The sequence below is a fragment of the Budorcas taxicolor genome, chromosome 14 (assembly GCF_023091745.1).
Source record: "Budorcas taxicolor isolate Tak-1 chromosome 14, Takin1.1, whole genome shotgun sequence".
NCBI classification, from domain to species: domain Eukaryota; kingdom Metazoa; phylum Chordata; class Mammalia; order Artiodactyla; family Bovidae; genus Budorcas; species Budorcas taxicolor.
In genome coordinates this window covers 59,214,441-59,240,767 of record NC_068923.1, presented here as the reverse complement: position 1 = coordinate 59,240,767, position 26,327 = coordinate 59,214,441, and the positions used below count along the sequence as shown (strand labels likewise).

Below are 26,327 nucleotides of genomic sequence, written 5' to 3'. Positions count from 1 at the left end.
TTAGTAACTATATTGGATAGTTATAGGTCTAAACAATTTTTTTAAAAAAGGAAACATTTAAGAAAGAAGTAGTTATAATGAATCAGTGCTGCTGGGGATGGCATTAAATGAGATGTGACTATATTTACATGCAGCCTTCTTTCTTGTCTCACATCCACCTCCCTTTGAGGTTCTAAAATCAACTGGGTCATTTGTAGAGACGTGGAAGAACCTAGAGTCTATCACACAGAGTGAAGTCAAGTCAGAAAGAGAAAAACAAGTATTGTGTATTAGCACATATATATGGAACCTAGAAAAATGGTACTGATGAACCTATTTGTAGGGCAGGAATAGAGAAGCAGATGGAGAGAATGGATGTGTGGACCCAAGGTGGGGGTTAGGAGAGGGTGTGATGGATTGGGAGAGTAGCACTCACATATTTAACTACTGTATATAAAATCAATAGCAAGTGGGAAGCTGCTGAATAACATAGGGAGCTCAGCTTCATGCTCTATGATGACATAGGTTGGTGGGTGGGGGGTTGGGAGGGAGTTTCAAGACAGAGGGGATATATGTATACATATCGCTGATTCACTTTGTTGTACAGCAGAAACACAGACAACATTGTAAAGTGATTATACTCCAATACAAATAACACAAAATCACCTAGGGCAGGGACCATTTCCGCTCTATTCTGAACTGTAACTCTAGTACCTGGCATGGAACAAGGCACAAAGGAATGATGAAATATATTCACAGGGTATTGCATTATTAGAAAAAGTCAATGTAAGTCTCTACAGAACTTGAATTGTTATACGTGCAATGATGTATTTTTTTTTTTAAACTGCAGTTCCAACGCTCTCCCTTGCATGTCTTTTTTTCATGCCATTATGGTTTAAACTGCACACTTAGGATGGTGTCTAAGAGTGGGCTTCGAAGAAAGCCTGTTCAAATCCTTGCCCTGTCACTTCTGAAACTGGGACCTGGTTCAAGTCTCTTCAATTCTCTGTGCCTCGGTTATTTTATCCAGTATGCAGGGAAAACAACAGCTTCCATCTTAAGAGTCTCATAGTTGTTGAAAGGATACAACAGTATAAACAGAGCTTAAAACAGAGCTGATACATAATAAATATATAATAAAGGATAGTGATTATTGCTGTTGTTGCTAGTCACCCTGGCCTCACCTGGGACTAAGGATTCTGGATTTGTGGATCAATTTTAATATGACTGTAGAAGTTAAAAGCCTAAGTCTCTGAAACACTCACTGGACTGAAGGATCCTTGAAGGCAGGGTTGTCTTGAATCAGCACAGTATTTAGCATCCAATATGTGCTCAGTAAATGTCTATCCAATTGAATACTCTATGAGCTACATTACAGGGTCTGGGATGGTGCTCCTAAGCTGAAGCCATTCTCCTACCTTTGTAAACACCCAGTCACCTTTTTCTCTTCACCTGGGCAGTAGGATTTCTGCCACGGTCAACACTTTCCACACCCATATCAAGGGACAAAGAAGTCAACTCTTTCTCATCCTTTCCTTTCTAAGCCTAGGGCTTGAATGGAATAGGCTCCCCAGAGTCTGAGCAAGAATTATTTCAATTATCAATACTGTCACAACACTTATTATCTACCAGGGAGTATTTTAAGGATGAGGAAACTCAAGTACTGCAGTCCCTAATCCCAGTGCTGGTTGAATTCAACAGACTGACTTCCAGCCCAAATGTCTCTCACATTAGAAGCTGCCAAGTTGTCAAAATTTCTGCTCTTATTATGATGCAGAGAAGAAAACAAATGACTTCAAGATTAACATTATGCCCATTCCATTAAGGAATAACTTGCTAAGCTGTTGGAAACTCAACGGTCAAGCCCTTTAAACCCAGTTTTGTGTTCAATTTTAGGTAAAAAAACAAAACCCCCGAGACTCCAGATGGAGTCAAAGCCTGTTTATAGTTCAGCAGGGAAAATGGCAATATGTGTCATGAAGGACATAGTTATTTTTAATCACAGAGCTACTCTTTATACCCATAGGGATTTTTGTCACCAAGAATGGGTGATTAAAGAGTTTGTTATCTGTAGCTGTGAGATCACCAGAAAGTCTAAATAAAAGTCTATCAGTGCCAGGTGGGCATCAGCACCCTTTCCCATCCTTTCAATCAGATGGAGAACTGCTTTAACTGTACTTGTTTCTTCCTGGTAAGAACTTAAGGTAACATTTATCCCCTTTGGTATGTGTTCTGGAAAAGCAGATGAGTCTTAAGAACCAGTGCATCAGTCTGCTGGAAAGGGGACATGATTCTCTCATGCCAGAAAGACTCTAGTGAGTCTTCTGCAGCTGGCCTACTTGTCCAACTCCAAGGACTGCATTATTCATCACTGAATCCTAATACCTAGCCTGACACACAATAGGCACTCAACAAAAGTTGTTGAACTAGTGAATGAATAAGTATGTTCATTCCGTTTTCATATTGTAAAGCACCTATTATAATGTTGTGTGTGTGCTAAGTCATGATTGACTTTTTACAAACTCATTGACTGTAGCGTGCCAGGCTCCTCTGTCCATGGGATTTCCCAGGCAAGAATACTGGACTGGATTGCCATCTCCTTCTGCAGGAGATTTCCCCCATCTAGGGATCAAACTCACATCTCCTCCATTGGCAGGTGGATTCCTTACCACTGAGCCACCTGGGAAACTCATTATAAACTGTGTCTATTATAATGTTAGACACAGTCTATACTCAGTAGGTAATCTAACCCAAAATCTGATGGGAAAGATTGGGTAGAATTTAAACTTTGCGTCATCCATTAGCATTTTGAAAAGGCCAGTAGATGGCCAGATGGTCAAAACATGACCTCTGACACGTTCTTAAGGTCTGAAGCGACTGTGGTGATGGGTAATCCTCCCTTTCCTGCTCGAGCAGGACACACGTGTGTGCACAAACATAATCAAATATGGCTCCTCTGATGACCGTGGCTTGAGGAAACAGCCATTCGCACATCTGCTAATCGCAGCTTTGTTCGTGCAGCTTTTATGGGGAGGAGGAACCATTTGTGAACCTCTTAAACTGGCACGAGACACTTTTCAGTTCATTCTGTGAGCAAATGTGATGTGCCCGAGACCCTGCTAAGAAAGTCCAGCCCAAAGAACTAGATAAATAAATATAAATGGATTCATTTGACTCAGTGACATGTTCATTTAATTAAAGCACAAAATCAGCTCTAAAACAAATGGTTATCCCTGGCAAAGAAGCAGAAACTGGTCTTTAATTAATACATTTCTAATGGTTCTTCTGCAGGCTGAGAGGGGTCTCCAGTGAAGAAATGGGGAGTGGAGAGAAGCTGGGGAGAATAAAAGAGGGAAAGGGAAGAGGAAGCAAAAAAGATAACGCATATCTAAACTTTTAGAAATGGAGAATTAGAGGCCATTTATTTTTGCCTAAGTAAGGTCAAATCCTGCTAGATCAAAATTATTATAGTAAAACTCATCATGCAGCAAAACAGATATCAAAGCCTCAAGAGAGGATCAATTAATTAAAAAGATTACAAAAACAATTTTAGATCAATGAAACTCTTCCTGCTATTATTTCATCTATTCCTCCCTTCCATAGTGTGGTCTGAATTTTAGGGACCCAAATGGCAAAAATCAAATTTTCCAATAATTAGCAGTAATAAATACCCACATATGTAGCTTATAGTAAACATGAACTCATGATGACCAAACAACATAATAGAAATGGGACAAACTGGAAAGTACAGTCAAATGCTTCTCATGTATTTTCAGACCCTCTGTATGCAAACCTCATCAATGTTCCATGGTTTTTAGTGCTAAACATTCGCTTTACTTCTCTGATATAACTTGGAAAGACTGAGTCTTCTGATATAAACATCAAAGCTCCATCACCTCTTACGAAGTAGACACTTGAAACCTTTGAGGCCACTGTTAATAATTTTCTGTGCACTCCTTTATGCCGAATCAATTTCAATTAAATCAATTAAAATGGCAACTGGCAATCAATTTAAATTTCACATCATTGATCTAATAAGATTAAGATTACTAAGGATATTTGAGGGACATCAGGAAATGCTGGGTTGGCATCTCTGCTTCATTATGATGTCAAGTTGGGAGATGAGCAAATTTGATTTCTTAGTGCTCCCAGATCTCAGGTATGCAAGAGACAGCCCAGCAAAACGACACCCTCCCTTTCCTAGCAGCGCTAAATCATGGAAAATGGGGGATGGAGAGTGATAACCAGGTGTGATAAGCAAGCTATTAAGAAAAATCTTTTATTTGAACAGCCTCAAGCATTAATGTTTAAAAGTGCATTGGCACTGAGAATTTTTTATAGAAGAAAAATAACTGCATCTTTGAAAGAAGAGATACTTCACAGCAGGCAGGTAGGTTGGAAAGAAAGGGCATTGGTTTTGGAGACAACTAGTTATCTTACCCACTGGGGTGATTAATTTTACATGTCAACTTGACTGAGCCACAGGGTGCTCAGATATTTGTCAAATGTTATTTTGAGTGTGTCTGTGAGGGTGTTTTTGGATGAGATTAACATTTGAATAGGTAGAGGAATAAAGCAGATTGCTCTCTCCAGTGTGGGTGGGCCTCAACCAATCAGTCAAAGACTTGCACAGAACAAAAAGGTTAATGCCCCCCTCAAGTAAAAGCGAACCCCCCCTGCCTGACTTGTCTCCCGGCCTTTGCACTTGAACTGTAACACTGGCTCTTCTTGGGTTTTCAGCCTGCCAATATTTGGACTGGAACGACACCAGTGGCTGTCCTGGGTCCCCAGCTTTCTGACTGTAGATCTTGGCCCCCATAATCATGAGAGCTAGTTCCTAATGGACACTCAGTTAATCAATTCACAGCCCCACCTCTCTTTCCCTGCCTATGCTTGTATCTCCTATATAATATTTTATATGTATCTCCTATTGGTTCTGTTTCTCTGAAGATTCCTTGCATCTACTAGTTTTAATTGTGTAGCATTGCAGCTCTCTGGGCCTCAGTTTCTTTATCTGTAATATGGGTTTCATGACAACTACCTTGCAAAGTTATTGTATGAACTAAATATGGAATTTAAAATGCCAAATGTGCAAATAGGTACACAATCAGTATTAGCTCCAGATTTGCCCTTTGTGATAACATCGGTAACCTGTGCCTTTGAAATAAAAACAGCATCTAATGGTAATATTAAGTATTCATGATTTTGAAAATGACTGTCAAATGATGAAACCTCCGTGGTTTCCAATATAAACACCTAAAGTGTTCTTGCTGGAGATGAGACACATACTTTTCTTTGTCTTTTCCTCTCTTGTAGCTTTACTGGAGGTCCTACCACTATAGCTTTGCCCTGATACCTGTCATATGCAAGAGATAGTGGAGGTGCTGTGTAAATTACCTTCTGTCTTGCCCTGCAGGACTGACTGTCCAGGAGAGTTTGTCTCATTTCTCCTGGGGAATATGGGATGTGGGATTGCAGTGGTGCTGTCTCCTGAGAAATGTGGAGAAAGGGCCGCTTAGATCTTGGGGACCTCACCTACAAGGCTGGGTGATCTGTTAGATGGGATCCCTTCCATGTGGGTTTTAAGGTGAGATACCCTCCTGCACTCCAAGGGCTGATGCCTCTCTCTGAGTTCACCCAGGTATGACAAGCAGACTCATTAAGCCCAAAAGGAGATTTACTCTGATGCTACGGGAGAGATGGGTGCCTGGAGTACTCTGTGTGCTGAACCTACACAGTGCCCCCAACCTTTCATTAGTGTCAGACTCATATGGGGGTGAAGCTGTCTAAAATACTAACACTTGGGCTGGAGAGCCTGACATGACAGTTTCAGAGTAAGGTCTCGAAATCTAGATTTTGAAGAAGCCTGCCCAGATACTTCTGCAACAGGGAGGTCATGGATTCGGGGGAGCAGACTGGGGTGCAGAAGAGAGAGTGATGCTACTGTACAATCCTCTCATCCACTGGTTCTTGACCTACCATCCCAGGTAGCCTAGACTCTTGAGTTGCTTTTTAAAAAAATATTATTTATTTGGTTATGCTGGGTTGTAGTTGCAGCACACAGGATCTTTGATCTTTGTTACAGCATGTGGGATCTTTAATTGTGGCATGCAACCTGTTAGTTATGGCATGTGGGATCTAGTTCCTTGACCAGGGATTGAACCTGGGCCCTCTGCATTGGGAGCACAGAGTCTTAGCCACTGGACCACCAGGGAAGTCTCTAGTCTCTCGAGCTGATTCCTCTTCACCCTCACTGCCACCACCCTCGCTCAGGATGTCATCATCCCCTGCACAGATCAATGCAACAGCTTCCGGACTGGATGTCTCGTCCTTCTCCAGTGCCTCTTCTCATCTTTTGATATACAGATCTGATCAGCATAGTCTCCAGTCTAAAACCCTTCAGTGTCTCCTCATTGTCTCTAAATTCCTTCTGTTCAGTCGCTCAGTCATGTCTGACTCTTTGTGACCCCATGGACTACAGCATGCCAGGCTTCCCTGTCCATCACCAACTCCCAGAGCTTACTCAAACTCACGTCCATTGAATCAGTGATGCCATCCAACCGTCTCATCCTCTGTCATCCCCTTCTCCTCCTGCCTTCAATTGATCCTTCCCAGCATCAGGGTCTTTTCAAATGAGTCAGTTCTTCGTATCAGGTGGCTGAAGTATTGGGTTTCAGCTTCAGCATCAGTCCTTCCAATGAATATTCAGGACTGATTTCCTTTAGGATTGACTGGTTTGATCTCCTTGCAGTCCAAGGGACTCTCAAGACTCTTGAGAGTCCCTTGGAACTTAAGGGGACTTGGAAATTCCTTAAGGGGCTCAAACAAACAAGGCATTCACATTCATGACTGGGTCCCTTTTCAGCCTGGCTTCCTGCTGGCTGATCCCTTCTCCCTCTCTCTCCACCTGTAATCATACTAGCCTTCCTTGTGTTCCTGGAATGCACCAAGCTTTCTCTCCAACCTTGACCTTAGAAGAGGCTATTCCCTCTCCCTGAGACACCTTCCCAATTCCCATTTGCCCTAGTTACTGCCTCTTCCTCTTTGAGATCTCAGCTTCTTGAGGGAGGTTTTCCTGATCTTTCAGAGTCAGGGAATTCCCTCCCCAAAGTGTAACTAATGTTCCCTTTCACATCCCCTGTTACGTTACTATGATTCTTTCTTTGATGAGTGCCTTCCTCATTAAAAGGCTTCCCTGGTGGCTCAGAGGTTAAAGCGTCTGCCTGCAATGCAGGAGACCCAGGTTCGATCCCTGGGTTGGAAAGATCCTCTGGAGAAGGAAATGGCAGCCCACTCCAGTATTCTTGCCTGGAGAATCCCATGGATGGAGGAGACTGGTAGGCTACAGTCCACGGGGTCGCGAAGAGTCAGACACGACTGAGTGACTTCCCTTTCACTTTTCACTTCACTTTCCTCATTAAAACACAAAATCCATGTATGGGAGAACCATGTCTATCATGTCTACTGAATGTCACCAACACTCAGTAAAGGCAGACACATAGCAGACACTCAATAGTAATGATTTGTTAGTAAATAACCTCTCCAAAGTTCTTGTCATCTTAGCAATTTTCTATCTGCTTGATGATTAAAGAGAAAATAAACACACTCTGCTAATTATAGCACCCAGTTCAGTTCAGAGGGCACTTACTCTCGGAATCTTTCCTGACACATTCCTTCCAAATCAGACGACCTTCCTATAAGGTCCTAGAATTCTACATTTACCTATGTTACTCCTCATATCTATTTTGCTTGACTTCAAGGTCAAGAAACGTCATATTCATCCCTGTATCCCTAACACATAGATAAAGTGCTGGGTACATGGTAGGATCTCAATAAACTTGTTTTTAGATGAATTACTGGATGATTGTATAACTGCTACTATAAAGGGTTAAACAAACAAAAAAGGGATACAAAGAATGGAGGGGCTATTTCAAGGAAGAACAAAAGATTTTAATTCTTGGTTGGGGCACAAGGCTGGGCCATTCACAGTACATGTATGTATGTGGGGCCTTCTAGAACTGGCATGTAGGAACTCGGATGTAAGCAGAACCTTGAACATCTACACTGTGTAGAACTTAACTCCAGGCACTGAGATTTGGTTGCCCCAAAGAAAAAAGCCACAGCAAAAGTAATATATCATATATAATACGAGGGACAGAAATCCTAAAGCATTTAGATGGCATATTTTCTCTCTTTCTTCTTAAAAAAATCCAACATGACTGCATGCATCCTTGCCAATGGCTTTGGTTTTCTCATATCAGGTCCACGTGCCATTGTCCTTCTCAAGTGCCTTTCTAAAAACCCATAGGAGAGTTGAATACCATACAGCTCAGATTTCAGGATCCAGACTCCCCACCAAAGAAATGGACCAATGTCAGTTGTGGAAAACCCACATATCACCTTCGTTGCAATATCAGTCATTGAAGGTTCTTCAAACCATGAGGTGACATAACAGTGCAATCTCATGGCCATCTTGAATCGTCCAAACAAGAAACACCAACTATATTTTTGATTTCATTTAGAACATTTAATGCAAAGGGGTCAATGGCAAAGGATTTCAAGGTTGATGATTTTTTCAGAGACAGACATGAAGCATTTGGAGTCTGTGGGGGTTTCCTAATGGGAACTCTTTACCATGCAAAAGATACCATAAGACACGGAGTTGTAGGGAAGCAATGAAAACAATAATTCCTGGCAGAATGTGTCCAAATTAGAAAGATATGTGAACACTTCCACCATCTAATAGTTAGAGGGGCCATCGGGGCACTCAGAACAAGCAGATATTTTTCAGCCATGAAGACTACAAGAGACTGGAATCAAGGGTCCATTTCAAGCCTCAAACAAAACACTTTCTTGAATGGCCACAATTAACTTCAGAATGAAAATGAAATGGGAGTGGACACTAACCAGGATGCAAGTGTCACTATGCTAACTCCTACCGATGAACTGATGTGAGAGCTTAATGATCCCCCAAAGAAGTCTGTGTTGAGGAAACTAAACATAAAGCTCATACCAAGGAGAATTTCTCTGAAGGCACAAAGACCTGGTACAATTAGAAATATTCCAAATTGCAGACTATGTGAAACAGGGTGTGAAGATCCTAAAATCTGGTGAAGGTAAAGCCCAAGAAGGCAGCAGGTTGAAGAAAGTCTGTCTTGGAAACCAGGAAGGGCATGCGGTTGGTAGGGCATGATCAAACAACACTGAAGGAAGAAGAGGCAACGGAAGACTCCAGTGGGACAAAGGAATAATTCGAGAGTAATCCTATCAAATTACTCATTCAATGTCCTCACCTACTGTGAGCCCCTGGACAATTAACTGGGTTTTATGAGAAAAGGCTCATGCTATGGTCAGTTGAGTGTCACTGAGGACAATGCTGAAGACTTGAAAATATGAGGTCCAACTCAGTGTACATGGTGGGGGCGGGGTGGGGGGGCTTATGTATTTCAGAGTCCTCACCAAAGGTATATACATTTAAGAACCATAGCCACTGCCACTGTACTAATCAAATCAAGACAACGAGAGCACAAAGGAATACAATTTGGGGCAATTTTGCCCATGGATAATGCAAACTGGCTATGTAGCGACTCTCTTTTATTACAAACCCATTTAAAAAATGATACTGTATTCACTGTTTTGAGAAGATGACACTGAAAATGAAATAAGAGCTGGTAAATAAGGAGAAAAGGGCAACAATTACACTTAAATCAGCAAAATACATTTAAACAGAGGCTTCACTCTCTGTGAGACACGGTGCTGGGAGATAGGAGAGCACAGCAAAACCAGATGACAACTGAGGGGGCCCACGGTCTGCAGGGGAGACAAAGACACCCATGCGCCCGTGCTGAGGCCAAGCTTCCGCTCCTGCCTCATGCCAGCTCATGTCCCTCTGTCAAAACTTTCATCCTTTGAGATCAAGCTCTTCTCCCTATATTTCTTCTCAAGGTTATTAATGCCTTATTCACGCGATCACCCAAGTGAAGAAGACTCAGAGTCACCTGTACTCCTCCTGTCCCCTCCCCACTCACATGTAATCAGTGAGCAAACCCTCTGAATTCTGTTTGTAAAATGGCTTTCCAGTCAGTCCCTGCTTCACCCCCATCCTTTATCACTGTGTTAAACCACCTCCCTTTGGCCCCTTCCCAGGCCATTAGAATAACCTACTAGTTATGCTTTGCCCTCTAGTCTCTGCCCTCCCCCATTCATTCCCCTTTAATTAACTTCCAACTTCTATCGACAGAGTTACACCTTCAGCAAATCTCCCTTACCCTCTATTCCCAGATGAGGTTATGTTCCAGTTCTGTGCCATCACTGCACATCTATGCATCTCTGCCACGGCACATATAACCTATCCTTATGGCTAGACTGGGTGCTCCTTTAATCCCTAGTGTCTACCACAGAGCCTGTAGCTCATTGGAAGAACAGGATGGAAGAACAAACAGATATTCAACAGACACTGTGTAATGAATAGATTATTGGTATGAACAGTGCACTTAGAGAGGACAGAGTGATTGGTTCTACCTGAGAGATAAGGTAAGGCTTCTCAGAAGAGGTGATGTCTCATCCTGGCTTGGTCTTTTTTATTATACCATATTCATAACAACTTGGCGAAATAGATTCTGTCCCCATTTTTACAACTAAGGAAACTTAATCTCTGACAAGTAACTTGCCCAAAGTTAATACACCTATGAAAAGCTTTATAATGGATTTCTATGGAATACTAAAGAGTTTGGATTTTATTCCTTAGGCAACTGGGAGTCATCAAATGTTTTTTTTTTTAGGAGGGAAATAATGTCATCAGATATATATTTAAATTAACTCTGGCCACCGAAGTTGGAAGTTAAAGGAGAATGAATGGGGCAAGGGAGAGACTAGAGAGCAAAATCATAACTAGTAGGTTATTCTAATGGCCTGGGAAAAAGCCAAAGAGAGGTGATTTAACACAGTGACAAGGATGAGGGTGAGGCAGAGACTGACTAGGAAGCCATTTTACAAACAGAATTCAGAGGGTTTGCTCACTGATTACATGTGAGTGGGGAGGGGACGGGAGGAGTACAGGTGACTCCAAGCCTTCTTCACTCAGGTGATGGTGTGAATAAGGCATTAATAACCTTGAGAAGAAATATAGGGAGGAGAACTGGATGGAGACCTGGTGGGAAAGACAATTGGGTTGACTTCGGATATTTTAAATTTGAGATGTCAGTGGACTACTCATCAGAGGTTCACATCTTTTAAGGATATTAATGTAAGGAACTGAAGCTTCATAGAGGTCTAAGATGTATTTGAAAGTAACTTTGAAGTAGGGGATGGTTAAAGCAATGGGAGTGGGCGAGGCTCTCTAGACAGCATGCAAAAGGAGAAGAACCAGAGGACTTACATCCAGGGGGCATCAACATTTAGGGAGTGGTAGAGGGAGGTGGCAAGCCCCCCACCTGAGAAGGAGCCATTAGAAACCAAAGGGGAGAACCAAGGGGTCACTATCATGCTCATGGAATAGATGAGCACTAAGGAGGAAAAACGTAATGCTATCCAATGATGATACAGATGAGCCAGTTTTGAAGAGACCTGATATGTGACCATCAGGTTCATAGCACCATGACACAGCTGAAATTAGACATGGAGAAGCCTGGAAATTAAATAGAATAGACTGAGAGATACCAGAAAGAGCCATCAAACATAGCTCATGTACACATAACAAGGAATGTGATTCACATTTTCTCTTCTAGGAGCTGCAAATATTACTGGATTTTATTGCTTAGTAAAGAGGCAAAGGAAGCTTTTTTCAGGGACAACCAGGGAAAACCATACCCTACTGCCTGTACACAGATGCTAGAATTTTTAAATTGAATTAATGAGTGAACTACCTAAACCTACCTTAGACAATTTATTAGGAACTCCCAGGAAAGCAGGGCCCTCTTACAGTAATAGTGGCTCCAGGAAGTGCTAGGGAGGACATTTGCAGAGATGCAGTGACTTTCAGAAAAGCTCCAACATTTTATATGAATTAAAGTCAGTCTCTACTGCTGTTCTGTTTTGATTATCCTAAGAATACTGGCCTAGCAGTTCTTACCAAGTTAAACGTGTTGTATGCAACCCAGCAATCACTTCTAGGTACTTTCCTAATGAATGAAAACTGATGTTTATACAAAAACCTGTATTGCACACTTTTATTTATCACTTTTAAAGATTTTATCTTGATGTGGACCGTTTTTAAAGTCTTTATTGAATGTGTTACAATATTACTTCTGCTGGTATGTTTTGGTTTTCTGCACTGCAAGGCATACGGGATCTTAGTTCCCCGACCAGGGATCGAACCCACACCCCCTGCACTGAAAGGTGAACTCTTAACCACTGGACTGCCAGAGAAGTCACTGTGAAGGCTTACCAGCGTTATTAGTATTTGCCCAGATTGGAAACAATTTAGATGTCCTTCACCTGGGGAATGGATAAATAACCGTGGTATATCCATCCAACTCAATGCTAAAAAGTGAGTGTGAATGAACAAGTGACACATACCCTCAGCTTTGGTACGGTTCAGTGCATCATAGCAAGTGAAAGAAGCCAGACTTTATGAGTCCCATGACATGACATTCTGGAAAGGGCAAAACTAAGAACAGAAAACCCATCAGTGGCTTCCAGACGCTGGAGGTAATGAGAAGTGTTGACAACATGGGGGTAGAAGGGAAAGTATTTTCTGGAGTTATAAAACTGTTATATCTTGACTCTGGTGGTGGTTGTTATACAACCATATGCATTTATTAAAACTTGCAGAACTGTACATTAAAAATGGTGATTTTACTGTATGTAAATTATACCTTATTAGAAACAATAAGAAAAAAGAATACCAGCCTGGGAATTAAGAGAACTGGGATCTAGTTTCAGTTTTGCCACTGACTAGCTGGGTAACCACAGACCATCCTCTAACCGTCTTTGGGTCTTGGTGCTCAAAATTGTAAAATGAGATTAGAAATTTTCTCAAAAAGTCTACTGATGTGCTCAAAGACTCCTTTCTTTAAGCAAGGTGGTGGACCAGATGGCCTATTCCAATTCAGATGGCCTACTTTAGTTGCTAAAGTATCGTTGTGGGGGTGACTGGACTAAAATACTCAGTCTGTACACATGGTTCTGAAAAGTCTTCTTGGCTTAGGGAGTAGTGTTTCTAATTTGTGTTGTTCCATAAGATGGAGCTTTGGGCAAGTCCATCTGGTCATGTAATTCTCAACTAAAATTTGACACATATATTTTTGACAATGTGGAAAAAGCCCTTTGGGAAACACTAATGTTTAATGAGCTATAACTGGCCTTGGTAAACAATCATACTCTTATTTTTTTTTTTTTCCATTTTGCAGGCACTAATTAAAAAGGCCTTTGAAGACTGGCAGCATTTACTGTCTTCATTTGCCTTATCCTCCAGCAGGAACATCGCTTTCTACTGCTTAAATTTACCCAACCTTCACAGTTACTGTTACATTTTTATATTATCCATGTATCTATAGCCAAGAAAGACACTGAAAAGGGCACTGCAGGAGTGGTTCTACCCTACAGTGTTCCTGGGGTTGAGGGAGGCAATTACAGCTCAAAGGGGAAGATATTAAGAATAAAACTGTAATCTTGATGATGATGTTAAAAGTATACACTTTTGACCTTGTGAAGCAGGGGTCCACAAACTATGAACTAGAAATTGTGCTTGTAAATAAAGTTTTATTGGTACACTACTATGCCCCATTCACTTCAGACTCTCTGTGGTTGCTCTCCCATGACGGGTGGGGGCGGGGTTTTACAACAGACATTCTATGGCCTATAAAGACTAAAATACCTACTATCTAGCTCTTCCCAGGATAAGTCTGCCAGCCCACTTTCATAGACTATGCCATGAACTGTGCTATATAGTTTTCACATAAAATCTCATGCAATCCTCATATCATTGCTGTGAAATAGGAATAACTCACTGGACAGATCAGAGGTGATACAATGTAATGGGTACAGTTTGCTGTGAAGTCAGACAGACCTGTAGGAGGCTTTTTACTAGCTGTCCGAAACTGCATCTATTATTTATATTCTCTGACCTCAGTTTCCCCACAAGTAAATTGAAGCTAACGACAATACTGATTATGCTAGGGTAAATGTCAAGGGTTGATGTGACAATTAGTGCATTGCTTTGCATATAGTAAATATTTAATACTCATCAGCTATATGAGAAACAGCTTTTAGTATCCCTGGGTGTTTTTCTTCCTAGAAATATCCTGTAATAAAGAGCTAAGGATGCCCCCTGTAAGTTTGATTATAGATTAATTTGGTGGATCCCAGAATAATTTGCACCACTCTGTGTATTACATAAGGCACCATTTTTTTTTTCCTTGTGTCTCATGCATCGAGCATAATAAATAACATAATGATATTATTTCCTGCTCTGTACTGCATTTCACAAAAGACAGCTGCAGGTGCCCTGATATGGTTGAGTTTCCTGCAGGAACATGGAAGCAAGCAAGACCACCAGATGAACATCCTGGCCACTCCACAGAAGACCAAAAGGCTGCAGGAGGGAAGGAAGCACCTCAAAGGCACCAAAGGGAATGAGAGTAAAGCAGGGCCAAACACTGATTATGTTGCTGGCAAATATCAGGCAGTTACAGGGCCATTGTGAATAAAGGCAGGGCAGTTAGAGACCAGCATTTTAGCTGAAGGATAGTTTTGGCTTTAGATAATGAGCTGCTTCAGGAATTTTTGTCACAATTCATTGATAGAGCCCATAAATGGATGTATTTACTATGAGTCCACCATACACATTTTTAAAGCACCTTACAGTTTTTCTCTCTGGTCAGCATGCAGAAGAGGGGCAGGAAGAAAAAGGAGGGCAGAAACGTCATCTCTCCTGTGCTCAGATAACCTACAGTCACAGGCCAGAGCCCTCCTGGTCTATTTGTGACGATTTTGGCCATATTACTGTCATGGGGCTCCTGGTGGCTAAGTGACAATGACTGGTATAGAAGAAAAGTTTCAGGCAAATTTTAAAACATCAGTTAAAAGTTAGAAAATTAGCCTTAATTATCTATTAGTTTACTTCCTCTAGAAACAGGGTAGAATGAGCTTTCAGATGGATGTATCTAATTTGGAGGTCTGATTACAAACTGAAGTAGCTGATTTCTGTATAATTTCTACATCCAAAAGGATGTTGTTTCCTTGAGAGGAAATCTTTAGAGTCCATTCATTTGTTTCATTTTGGAGTTGATTTCCAAGTTTGTGGCAGGTTCTTTTGAATGCCTCTAGTGGGCATTCAAGACTTCATCCTTGGAGAACTGGCTTCCTCTTTAGAAATGGCAGCCCAATATTTAGCTTTAGATCTTGTAAATAAAGTGGGTAATGAAGCATGGAGAAACATGGTGGGTCCAAGATAAAGCTTGGAAAAAAACAAATAATCCAATTATAAAATAAGTAAAGGATCTATAATAGATGTTTACCCAGAGAAGATACACAAATGGCCAGTAAGAACTTGAAAAGGTGTTCAATATCATTAGCTGTCAGGGAAATACAAATCAATACCACAGTGACATTCTACTTTACACATATTAGAATGGTTATAATAAAAAAGACATACAATAACAAGTGTTGGCAACTATGTGGAGTAACTGAGACCCTCATAGACTGCTTGTGGGAATATAAAAGGGTACAGCTTGCTCTGGAAAACAGTCTGGCAGCTCCTGTAATGGTTACACATGGAGTTACCTTATGATTCTAAAATTCCATGCCCAGGTATATAACCAAGAGAAATGAAAACAAATCTATACATAATGTTGTACAAGAATGTTCAAAACAATATTATAGAAAATATCCAAGATTCATAAACAATCCAAGTGTCCAACTGATGAATGAATAAATCAAATGTAGTACACTCATATGATGAAATATAATTTGGCAATTAAAAAAATGAAATATTGACACACGCTTACAACATGAGTGAACCTTAGGAACATTATTCTAAGTGAAAGTAGCCAATTGCAGAAGACCACATATTGGATTATTCCATTCATAGGCAACGTCTAGAACAGGCAAATAGAAAGCAGATTAATGGTTTTTAAAAGCTGCTGGTTGGGGAGCATTGGGAAGAAATGGGGAATGACTGTTAGTGGGTATTGGGTTTCTTTCTGGGGTGAAGAAAATGTTTCAAAATTAATTGTGGTGATGGGTGCACAGCTCTGTGACTGTACTAAAAAATCATCGAATTTACACTTTAAGTAGTTAAACTGTATTTTCTGTGAACTCTATATTCTGTAGGTTATCTCAATAAAGCATAGTATAAAAATAAAGCTTTGATATAAATTAAGGAGGTTGATTTAATTTTGTGGCTTCTATTGCTGACCACCAACCATGTCCTGTGCTTACTGTCATACTGCACTGAGTGACATATATATTTGAGCTCATTTAATTCTCATAACACTCAATGAGGTGAGTAGATTTACTGATCTCACTTTTCAGAGATCAGGAAATTGGAAAACAGACAGATTAAGTAACTTCCATGAAATAACACACCAGTAAGTGTTGGGGCCAAGATTTAAAATTCAGGCCTGTGTGAAATTCACGGTTTCTCCTTTTTTCTTTTAAAATATTTTAAACAGTTAATATAAACATATTTCAAGACACAAAATGACTTAAAGAGCATAAATCCTGTATCTCCCTTCTTCCCTGTCCCACAGGTAAGAGTCTGTATTAGCTTCTTATGTATCATTTCCTTATGCACATAAAGCACATATGCATATTTCTCCCTCTTTCATTTGCAAATGCAGCATCCTCTCGCTCCACCTTGTTCTGCACCTTGCTTTTTCTACTTCATTCAGCATCTCCAGATCCTTCCATATCATTAGTCCTCAATCTCGTGTTTATAACTTCTGAGAACACAACATTGCCCAGATGTACCACAACGTATTTATCTGGCCTCCTAATGGTGGACACTCAGGTTCTTCCTAAACTTTTGCTACTCCGTTAAAGCTTATGTTTTGAAATTGCCTTCCAAAGCATGAAGGAAACACATGAGAAACTCAATCAGTTGTGAATTAAGTAATCATCCTCACAAACTGGCTCCTTTGAAGGCAACAATCCTCATTTAAATGTGTTCAGTTCAGTTCAGTTGCTCAGTCGTGTCTGACTCTTTGCGACCCCATGAATCGCAGCACGCCAGGCCTCCCCGTCCAACACCATCTCCCAGAGTTCACTCAGACTCATGTCCATCAAGTCAGTGATGCCATCCAGCCATCTCATCCTCGGTCGTCCCCTTCTCTTCCTGCCCCCAATCTCTCCCAGCATCAGAGTCTTTTCCAATGAGTCAACTCTTCGCATGAGGTGGCCAAAGTACTGGAGTTTCAGCTTTAGCATCATTCCTTCCAAAGAAATCCCAGGGTTGATCTCCTTCAGAATGGACTGGTTGGATCTCCTTGCAGTCCAAGGGACTCTCAAGAGTCTTCTCCAACACCACAGTTCAAAAGCATCAATTCTTCGGTGCTCAGCCTTCTTCACAGTCCAACTCTCACATCCATACATGACTACTGGAAAAACCATAGCCTTGACTAGACGGACCTTAGTCGGCAAAGTAATGTCTCTGCTTTTGAATATACTGTCTAGGTTGGTCATAAATTTCCTTCCAAGGAGTAAGCGTCTTTTAATTTCATGGCTGCAGTCACTATCTGCAGTGATTTTGGAGCCCAGAAAAATAAAGCCTGACACTGTTTCCACTGTTTCCCCATCTATTTCCCATGAAGTGATGGGACCGGATGCCATGATCTTCGTTTTCTGAATGTTGAGCTTTAAGCCAACTTTTTTGCTCTCCTCTTTCACTTTCATCAAGAGGCTTTTTAGCTCCTCTTCACTTTCTGCCATAAGGGTGGTGTCATCTGCATATCTGAGGTTATTGATATTTCTCCCAGCAATCTTGATTCCAGCTTGTGTTTCTTCCAGTCCAGCGTTTCTCACGATATACTCTGCATAGAAGTTAAATAAGCAGGGTGACAATATACAGCCTCAACGTACTCCTTTTCCTATTTGGAATCAGTCTGTTGTTCCATGTCCACTTCTAACTGTTGCTTCCTGACCTGCATATAGGTTTCTCAAGAGGCAGGTTAGGTGGTCTGGTATTCCCATCTCTTTCAGAATTTTCCACAGTTGATTGTGATCCACACAGTCAAAGGCTTTGGCATAGTCAATAAAGCAGAAAAAGATGTTTTTCTGGAACTCTCTTGCTTTTTCCATGATCCAGAGGATGTTGGCAATTTGATCTCTGGTTCCTCTGCCTTTTCTAAAACCAGCTTGAACATCAGGGAGTTCACGGTTCACGTATTGCTGAAGCTTGGCTTGGAGAATTTTAAGCATTTTACTAGCATGTGAGATGAGTGCACTTGTGTGGTAGTTTTAGCATTCTTTGGCATTGCCTTTCTTTGGAACTGGAATGAAAACTGACCTTTTCCAGTTCTGCGGCCACTGCTGAGTTTTCCAAACTTGCTGGCATATTGAGTGCAGCACTTTCACAGCATCATCTTTCAGGATTTGAAACAGCTCAACTGGAATTTCATCACCTCCACTAGCTTTGTTCGTAGTGATGCTTTCCAAGGCCCACTTGACTTCACTTTCCAAGATGTCTGGCTCTAGATTAGTGATCACATCATCATGATTTTCTGGGTCATAAAGATCTTTTTTGTACAGTTCTTCCGTGTATTCTTGCCACCTCTTCTTAATATCCTCTGCTACTGTTAGGTCCAGACCATTTCTGTCCTTTATCAAGCCCATCTTTGCATGAAACGTTCCCTTGGTATCTCTAATTTTCCTGAAGAGATCTCTAGTCTTTCCCATTCTGTTGTTTTCCTCTATTTCTTTGCACTGATTGCTGAGGAAGGCTTTCTTATCTCTTCTTGTTACTCTTTGGAACTCTGCATTCAGATGCTTATATCTTTCCTTTTCTCCTTTGCTTTTCGCCTCTCTTCTTTTCACAGCTATTTGTAAGGCCTCCCCAGACAGCCATTTTGCTTTTTTACATTTCTTTTCCATATGTTAGTAGGAAAATATTTCTTAAAAACAAAAATGAATTGCATTACACTAGAATCATAGTCCCATGTGAGCTGAGAAAGACAGTGTATCTCTAGAGACTGGAGAGGTGAGTTACACTCTTTCAAGGGAAAGTGCAGGGATTTCCCAAAATGAAGGAACGTTCTAAGACATCTGTTTATACCTATCTAGCATCTTATTTCCAGTGATGAATATTTTCAGAGATGAGGGATCAAATATTCAATACTGAATCACATTATCACTTGCCTGGTACATTTTTATATGATATGCAAGTTAAGTCACTCAGTTCACCTGGGTGGAATGGAGTTACAATTCTTATTATAGCAAACCTAGACCCACAATGTTTTAAGGCAACCCTAGCTGATTTTAGAACTTCTATTATGAATCATGACTTGTCAATTTCTGTTTCCCTTTTCTTTTTTTAAAGAAATCATCCTTTCAATAAGGCATGGATTTTCAAAGGCCGTTCAACATAAAATGAGTTTGAACATTAACATGGAAAGGACAAGCAATAAAAAAAAAGTAATAGGAGTGCAGACAAAATTTCCAAGAGCTAGAGAACATGATCTCTTCTTCTAAAGGGAATGAAATGAAAGAATTCTAAAGGCACTGCTTTTCAAAGTGAAAGAAAATGACAACTGAATCGAAAAGGCTGAACTCTGCATTACCTTCCCAGAACACAAACATATATTTAGCTTAATAGAGTTGAGTACTATCTCAGGAAAAATCTTATATATTATGCATCTAGGGCAATGAAAGCTGTAGAAAATGATTTTGCAGAGCAAACACATGGCAGACTGTCAGTAGCAGAGGCAAAAAAAAAAGAAAAGTCCAAAGGTACACTTGATGAGCTCAGGTCTCATTCTGTGTCTCACACCAGGAGGAGAACAGCAGAGAGGAGGAAACACCAGATGCTGAACAGAACCGGGCAGGGCGGCACTGTGACTGGAGCTGAAATGGTGTGTGTTTTCTGATTACAAATGTAGTACGGATTTATACTTGCAGATTGGAAAAATTTAGAAAAATAAAAAGAAAACAGAATCACCCACAGTGTCACTCCCCATGGAAAACCATAATCAAAATACTGGCTAAACCATTTTCAACTCTTTTCCTATGTGCATATAAAAATATGTCTTTACAAAATTGGGCTTATATTATAAATGAAACTTTATATGTGACCTTTCCCCCTTCTTCCTATTACTTTGAGTACTTTCCCATGTTGTCATATATTCCTTGAAGATATAATTCCAACGACTCCATTATATTGTATCTTTTCAGCTTATGTAGAATTATCTGATTCTCCCTGTATTGCTGAACTTCTAAGTTGTTTTTAATTTCTCAGTTTTATACGTAGCACTGCAATGGACATTCCTCTGATAAATCTTTGAATCTCTCTGTACTTCTTAAGAGAAACTTAAAAGTATATCACTAAGTTGGATTCACATGTAAGTCACTTAGTGTACCTGTTAACTGTAAATTTACCACTGAAAGTCTCTGGAGACCAAAGCAGATAATGCACACCAAATAAACAATATATTTACATATTACCTGAAGTCTGTATCTATCCTTCTAGAATGGTCATCTTTCAGGCAGTACTTTACTTTCTCTAGGCAAACAGACTATTACTGGGTTAATCTAAATGCAATAACATGAAACTTGGCTGACCCAGATTTCTACAATATCAGTATGCATGCAATTACAATATTCTACAGGTTGAAAAATACCCAAGGCTCTCAAAAATACATATTTTATCATCCTTTCATCCAAAATGGTATACAACGAGCATTAAAATAAAACAGGGTTATAGCTGACGGCGGTTGATAGCAACCAGATCTTACCTAGACATATAACTTACATATAACATGCCTTAAAGTTTTCTTCAAGACTCAACTTTATTCTGTCACTTCCAGTTACAGGGCTTTTCAACACTTTCAACAAATTGAAATTATTAATGATTCTTTTTTTGAACTATATGGTTGCAATATTCCAGTTTTCAATTCTCCATAGTCTATTTAAAATTTTATTCTATTTGCTTTTCAAAATGATAAATAGGGTTTTCAAAATTCCTAGAAAGTGTGTGTATACATACATACATATGTATGTACATATATATGTGTTGTTGTTGTTTAGTCGCTAACTCATGTCTGAGTCTTTTGTGACCCCATGGACTGTAGCCTGTCAGGCTCCTCTGTCCATGGGATTTCGCAGGCAAGAATACTGGAGTAGGTTTGCCATTTCCTTCTCCAGGGGATCTTCCCGACCCAGGGATGGAAACTGCATCTCCTGCATTGGCAGGCAGATTCTTTACCACTGAGCCACCTGGGAAGCCCCCACATGTATTTATACACACACACACACACACACACACACACACACACACACACACATATATACACACACACATGGACGGAGACATACCTCTAAAATGTTTTTCTCCCATTAGTCAGTGGAAAGCGAAGTAAAGCAAAACACAATAAAAATGCCACTTCTATCACGGCCATATGAACCACAGTGTTGCTCAAATCCCAAGGCCCCTGCAGAATGGGAAGTTAGACTCAAATAGCGGGGCAGCACTGTGCAGTTGTGCAAGCTGCACACTGTAGAACTTTAGGGGGTGCAACGGTACCCTGATCTATGTTACTGGTACTCTCTGGGGCTTGCGCAGTGCACAACCTCTATAGCTGGATGTGATGGAAGACCTTGAAATTAGCTCAGATAATTCTGTTTGTTTATCCATTACTCCTCTGTACCTCCTTCCCCCTAGTGAGCTATGAAAAAGAGAAATTTTAGGAGGGGAGTGACCTTTAAATCTATATAGGTTTTTTTTTTTTAAAAATGAAAGAATTGTGCAAAAAAACACACACCCCAAACCCCAAAACAAAACAATTCAGTTTTTCCCCAGCTCCCCTCTGTCATGATGGTAAGGGTTTCTTTCCTCCCGCCTCCCATCGCATCCACCCACTGGACAGCAGCAGGGTACCTTGCGTGAGTAACTGTAGGTTTCTGACTTCTTCTCGCACCTTCAGCTGGAGCACCTGTTGCAAGATGAGCTGCCGGAGGTTCTCCTGGGCGATCCCCATTCGTTCAAGCTTTTTGTCTGTAAGTCTCAGCAGGGCTCGCCCTGCAGGGTTTCAAGAAATAAAAGGAAAAGCAGATGAACAACACTGGAAAAGGATTTCCGTCTTCCTCTGGGCTGACCTTGCCCTAACAGAAGTCTCCATCTAAACACAGACACTTTAGAATAGAGGGTCCTCCTGTGTGCCCGCTGACAGGAATGGATAGGCAGGATGGAGAAAAAATCCACCAATTTAAAAAAGCACTTCAATTTTTTTCTAGTTATTGGCAATCCCCGACTGACCCATGCATTGAGTTAAATAGAACAGCAACATTTTAACCTGGGTATTTGGGTCACGGATTGCAGGTTTCCATAGAAACAATGCTCTCTGTTGGTGATGGGTTCTGAGGCTCGCCTATAGGAACCCGTGCCACTGATGAGCAGCCTGAAGAGTTAGATGCTCTAACCGTGGTTACAGGGAAACTCCAGCAATGATTAACCAGGTTACAATAATGTTTCTGTGAAACACGCATTTAATGTTCCCGGTCCCATGGGCAAGCACCCACCTCCTGTGCTGCTCCCCTGGTGCTGGGCTGGAGTTCCGTCTTTGGCTGGTGGGACCTATGCTACTGCTGTTTTAGTCACTGACCCCATGGACTGAAGCTCGCCAGGCTCCTCTGTCCATAGCATTGCCCCAGTATCGGAGTGGCTTGCCTTTGCCTTCTCTGGGGGATCTTCCCGACCCAGGGATCGAACTTGCATCTCCAGTATGGGCAGGTGGAATTTTCACCACTGAGCCACCAGGGAAGCCTGGCGGGAGCTATGCTTTAGCTCAATCACTGGTCTAAGGTGAGAGTCCAGCAGGGCTGAGCGTGGGCATCGAAAACACTACAAAACAAGGAGCCTCGGGTGCGAGTGCCCTCAGAAAAGACACCCTGGGCCCTGGGTGGCCTGGAATAGTGTTGGTTAGTATAAGTCACTCAGTCATGTCTGACTCTTTGAGACCCCATGGCCTGTAGCCCACCGGCTCCTCTGTCCATGGAATTCTCCAGGCAAGAATACTGGAGCAGGTAGCCATTCTCTTCTCCAGGGGATCTTCCCAACCGAGGGATCAAACCCAGGTCTTCTGCGTTGCAGGTGGACTCTTCACCATCTGAGCCACCAGGGCAGCCTGGCACAGATTCCTTTCAATCCCTTTCTTTCCCTGGTGTGGGGGTAGGGTCCTGCATGCTTCCCTTGCTACTGTGATTTCTATCAAGTTCTCCAACTCTCTCCACTCTGCCTGCCCTGGAATAAGCACACTTCCCTTGGAGAGTTTGTGTAAGAAATAAAGGGAATGACTATTGCTAAATGCCACAGCACCCCCCTGTGCTCCTCAACACCCCCAGTCACCAGACTTGCAGGTCTTTTTTCACTTTAGCTGATGACGAATAGACACAGTGCACCAGGGATTAAAGGTAAGTCTTTGGGTACACTTTGCTATCCACTTCAGGAACTAAATTCTCTACCTCCTTGAAAAAGAAATCCAACAGCCCAAAGGTAGGGTTAATGGGCACTTTTTTTTTCCCCCTGAGGAATAGCAAAACCTAAGTGTCTTCTGAGTAGAGACAGGTGAATGGGGAGAAACAGTTAGGAGCAACCTGTGCTGTTCATGCCTCTCTTTACCTTCCTTGAATCTTCGCTAAATGCACCAGTCAGAGTAAGTTAGGTTCCATGCTGCAGTAACAAGTAGGCCCAAAATATCAGGGGCTACAATGACGTTTATTTCCTGCCTATTCTCATGTCAACTGCAAGTCCATCTATTTTGAAAACTGCTGATCACTGTATCAGAGGAGAAAGAGATGTGCTGGAAGGTCTCAGAGCAACAGTGAAATGCTCAGCCTGGAGTTACTGACAAATCTTTGGCCAGAAGTAATCACAGGAACTTTCCCCACCCACCAAGGGTCCACACCTGAACTGTGCTTCTATCATGCGCCAGGCAGAAGTGGGGGGAAGAGATACATTTGATGGGGAGAACTGATGAGAACCACACCAGTACTGATGTGGCCCCGGACGGGTGCCTGGCAAGGAAGTGAGTGCAGGAGGTTGTGGAGGTGGGTGGTGGTCTGAAGCCTCAATAAAATCTGTACGAGGAAGAGGAAGGAGAGGCGGGGGAAGGGGAACCCCAGGAAGCTTAGCAAGAGCGGGCAGGTCATTGCAGCCATGAGAAAGGCGGCAAGGGACACACAGACACACACACGCTCTCAAGCAATCGTGTCTGTCTACTGTAACGGGCAGACTGATGCCCTTTTGGCCAAAGATGTCCACGTCCTCATCTCTGGGACCTGTGAGTTTGTTACTTTATATGACCAAAGGGACACTGCAAATGTGATTTCATTAAGGATCTTGAGATGGTAGAGTATCTGACATTGTCCATGTGGGTCCAATCTAATCATGTGGGTCCTTATAAGTGAAAGAGGGAGACAGGAGAGCCAGAGAGGGGAGAGATGTGATAACAGAAGCAGGCACGGGAGTGATACGGCCACAAGCCAAGGAACTGAGCTTCTACTCAGTGGGAAAGGCAAGAGAATGGATCTTTCCCACACCCTCCAGAAGGAATGTGGCTCCTCCTTGATTTCTGCTCCTGAAGACTTATTTTAGACTTCTGATCCCTACAAATCTAAGATAATAAATTTGTGTCATTTTAAGTCACTAAGTCTGCAGTAATTTTTTACAGTAGCAATTGGTCTTGTGACTGGAACTCAACATGTTTTGGAGAAGTCAACTCATGGCTTTAGATTTCCTTTCCAATTCCTTTCTTAATTTCTGGGTACTGGCACACTCCAAGGTGGAGAGCTAAGGAGTGGTTAAGTCTAAGTCCCAGGCTTCTGGGATAGCCCTGCCTTCAAATATTCTGCTATCAGACCTTGGTCTTGAAATGTCATTCATTAAACACATAATGGGACTTGGGTATCATTTATGTGGCTATTGGCCTCCAAATAGCAGGAATCTAGTGCTTTATACAAGCCTTCAACTCAACAATGAATATTGCTTTTTTTTTTTTTTTTTTTTATTAAGGCAAACTAGGGGACTTTCCTGGTCATCCAGTGGTTAAGACTCCACTTTCCAACACAGGGAGCTTGGGTTGGATTCCTGATTGGGAAACTAAGACACCACATGCTACCCAGTGCAGGAGGGGGCACCTCCAATCAGAAAAAAAGGCTGGTTAAAAAACGAAACACACAATTCAGATTATCCAAATGCCTTCCACCAGCAGATTATAGATAGCATCTCCCTTTCTGTTCCTCATTATTTGGGCTGTGGTTTCACAAGCTGGAATGTTCTGCTGAGGTGTTGGTAGGGCAAAGGAGAACTTTGGTCCGGAGAGGCTGGCTGGTCCATCATTAGTGCTGGGAAGTCAAAGGGAGGGTTTTATTCTATTGTGCATGGCTCAGTTTCTTTAAAAGATGCTCCCATCTAAGAAACTCCAACTTTAACATTTCCATTAATGCATCTGACATGTCAAAGTGTGGATACAGAAGCCCAATCAGAATGTTATCTCATCAGTTCTGAATGGGTAAGATACAAAACTCTTACAATAGTCTGTGCATTTCACACTATGTGGTACAAACAATTATACCTATCAACATTTCACCTCTTACAGGCTTGGCTGTTCAAGTTATTCTATCAAACCCTGAGACCATAAATGTTCTTGCTGTTGTTATTATTTTTTTTCTTGTTTCCAATGATAGAAAGGAAAATTGACAAAAGCTGAAGAATATTTAAAGCATGAGAGTTTTTCCTAATTCTTACTACCATACTTTAGTTGTGCTTTATCTTCCTCGGTAAGAAAATAAAAGTCTTCGACTACAGGAGACAGATTAAGGGAAATTATATAAGAGAATTTCCTGATAAAATATCTTCTGGAAAAGATCACGATATGTACACCAAGGAATTTAGGAACAAAGTCTGATTTGCTGACATCCCTGGATGGTTTTTACGGAACCATTCAAGTCTGTGGTTCCAAAAACTCTTGACAAGCATTAGATATTTTACAGGAGCAAATGCCTGGGCAGCCTCCTCACCAAACACCTCCTGCTGATCACAAAATAGAGTGTCTAAACAAGGGTGAGTCATGGGAGTGATAAGGAGTCAACAATCATCAATTATATCTCGTTTTTTAGCAATTTATATTGTCACTTTTTGTTGCTTATCATAAAAATCCAACTGTTAATTTAACAAACATTTTTTGAGCACTGACTGTGTC

General features: G+C 41.4%; 1 protein-coding gene and 2 non-coding genes across 3 annotated transcripts in view; 1 reads left to right on the top strand and 2 right to left on the bottom strand.

Annotated features, from left to right (window-relative positions):
• SAMD12 (sterile alpha motif domain containing 12) overlaps positions 1-26,327 on the bottom strand; it is a 264,227-nt gene that overhangs the window by 5,019 nt on the left and 232,881 nt on the right. The window contains exon 5 of the mRNA XM_052651579.1: positions 22,007-22,147. Within this exon, the coding sequence (XP_052507539.1) occupies positions 22,007-22,147 (141 nt within the window). The remainder of the gene's footprint in view (positions 1-22,006; positions 22,148-26,327) is intronic.
• Positions 6,122-6,194, bottom strand: TRNAG-CCC (transfer RNA glycine (anticodon CCC)). Its single transcript has one exon. It is a non-coding gene; the product is annotated as a tRNA-Gly (tRNA).
• Positions 7,172-7,243, top strand: TRNAC-GCA (transfer RNA cysteine (anticodon GCA)). The gene has a single exon. It is a non-coding gene; the product is annotated as a tRNA-Cys (tRNA).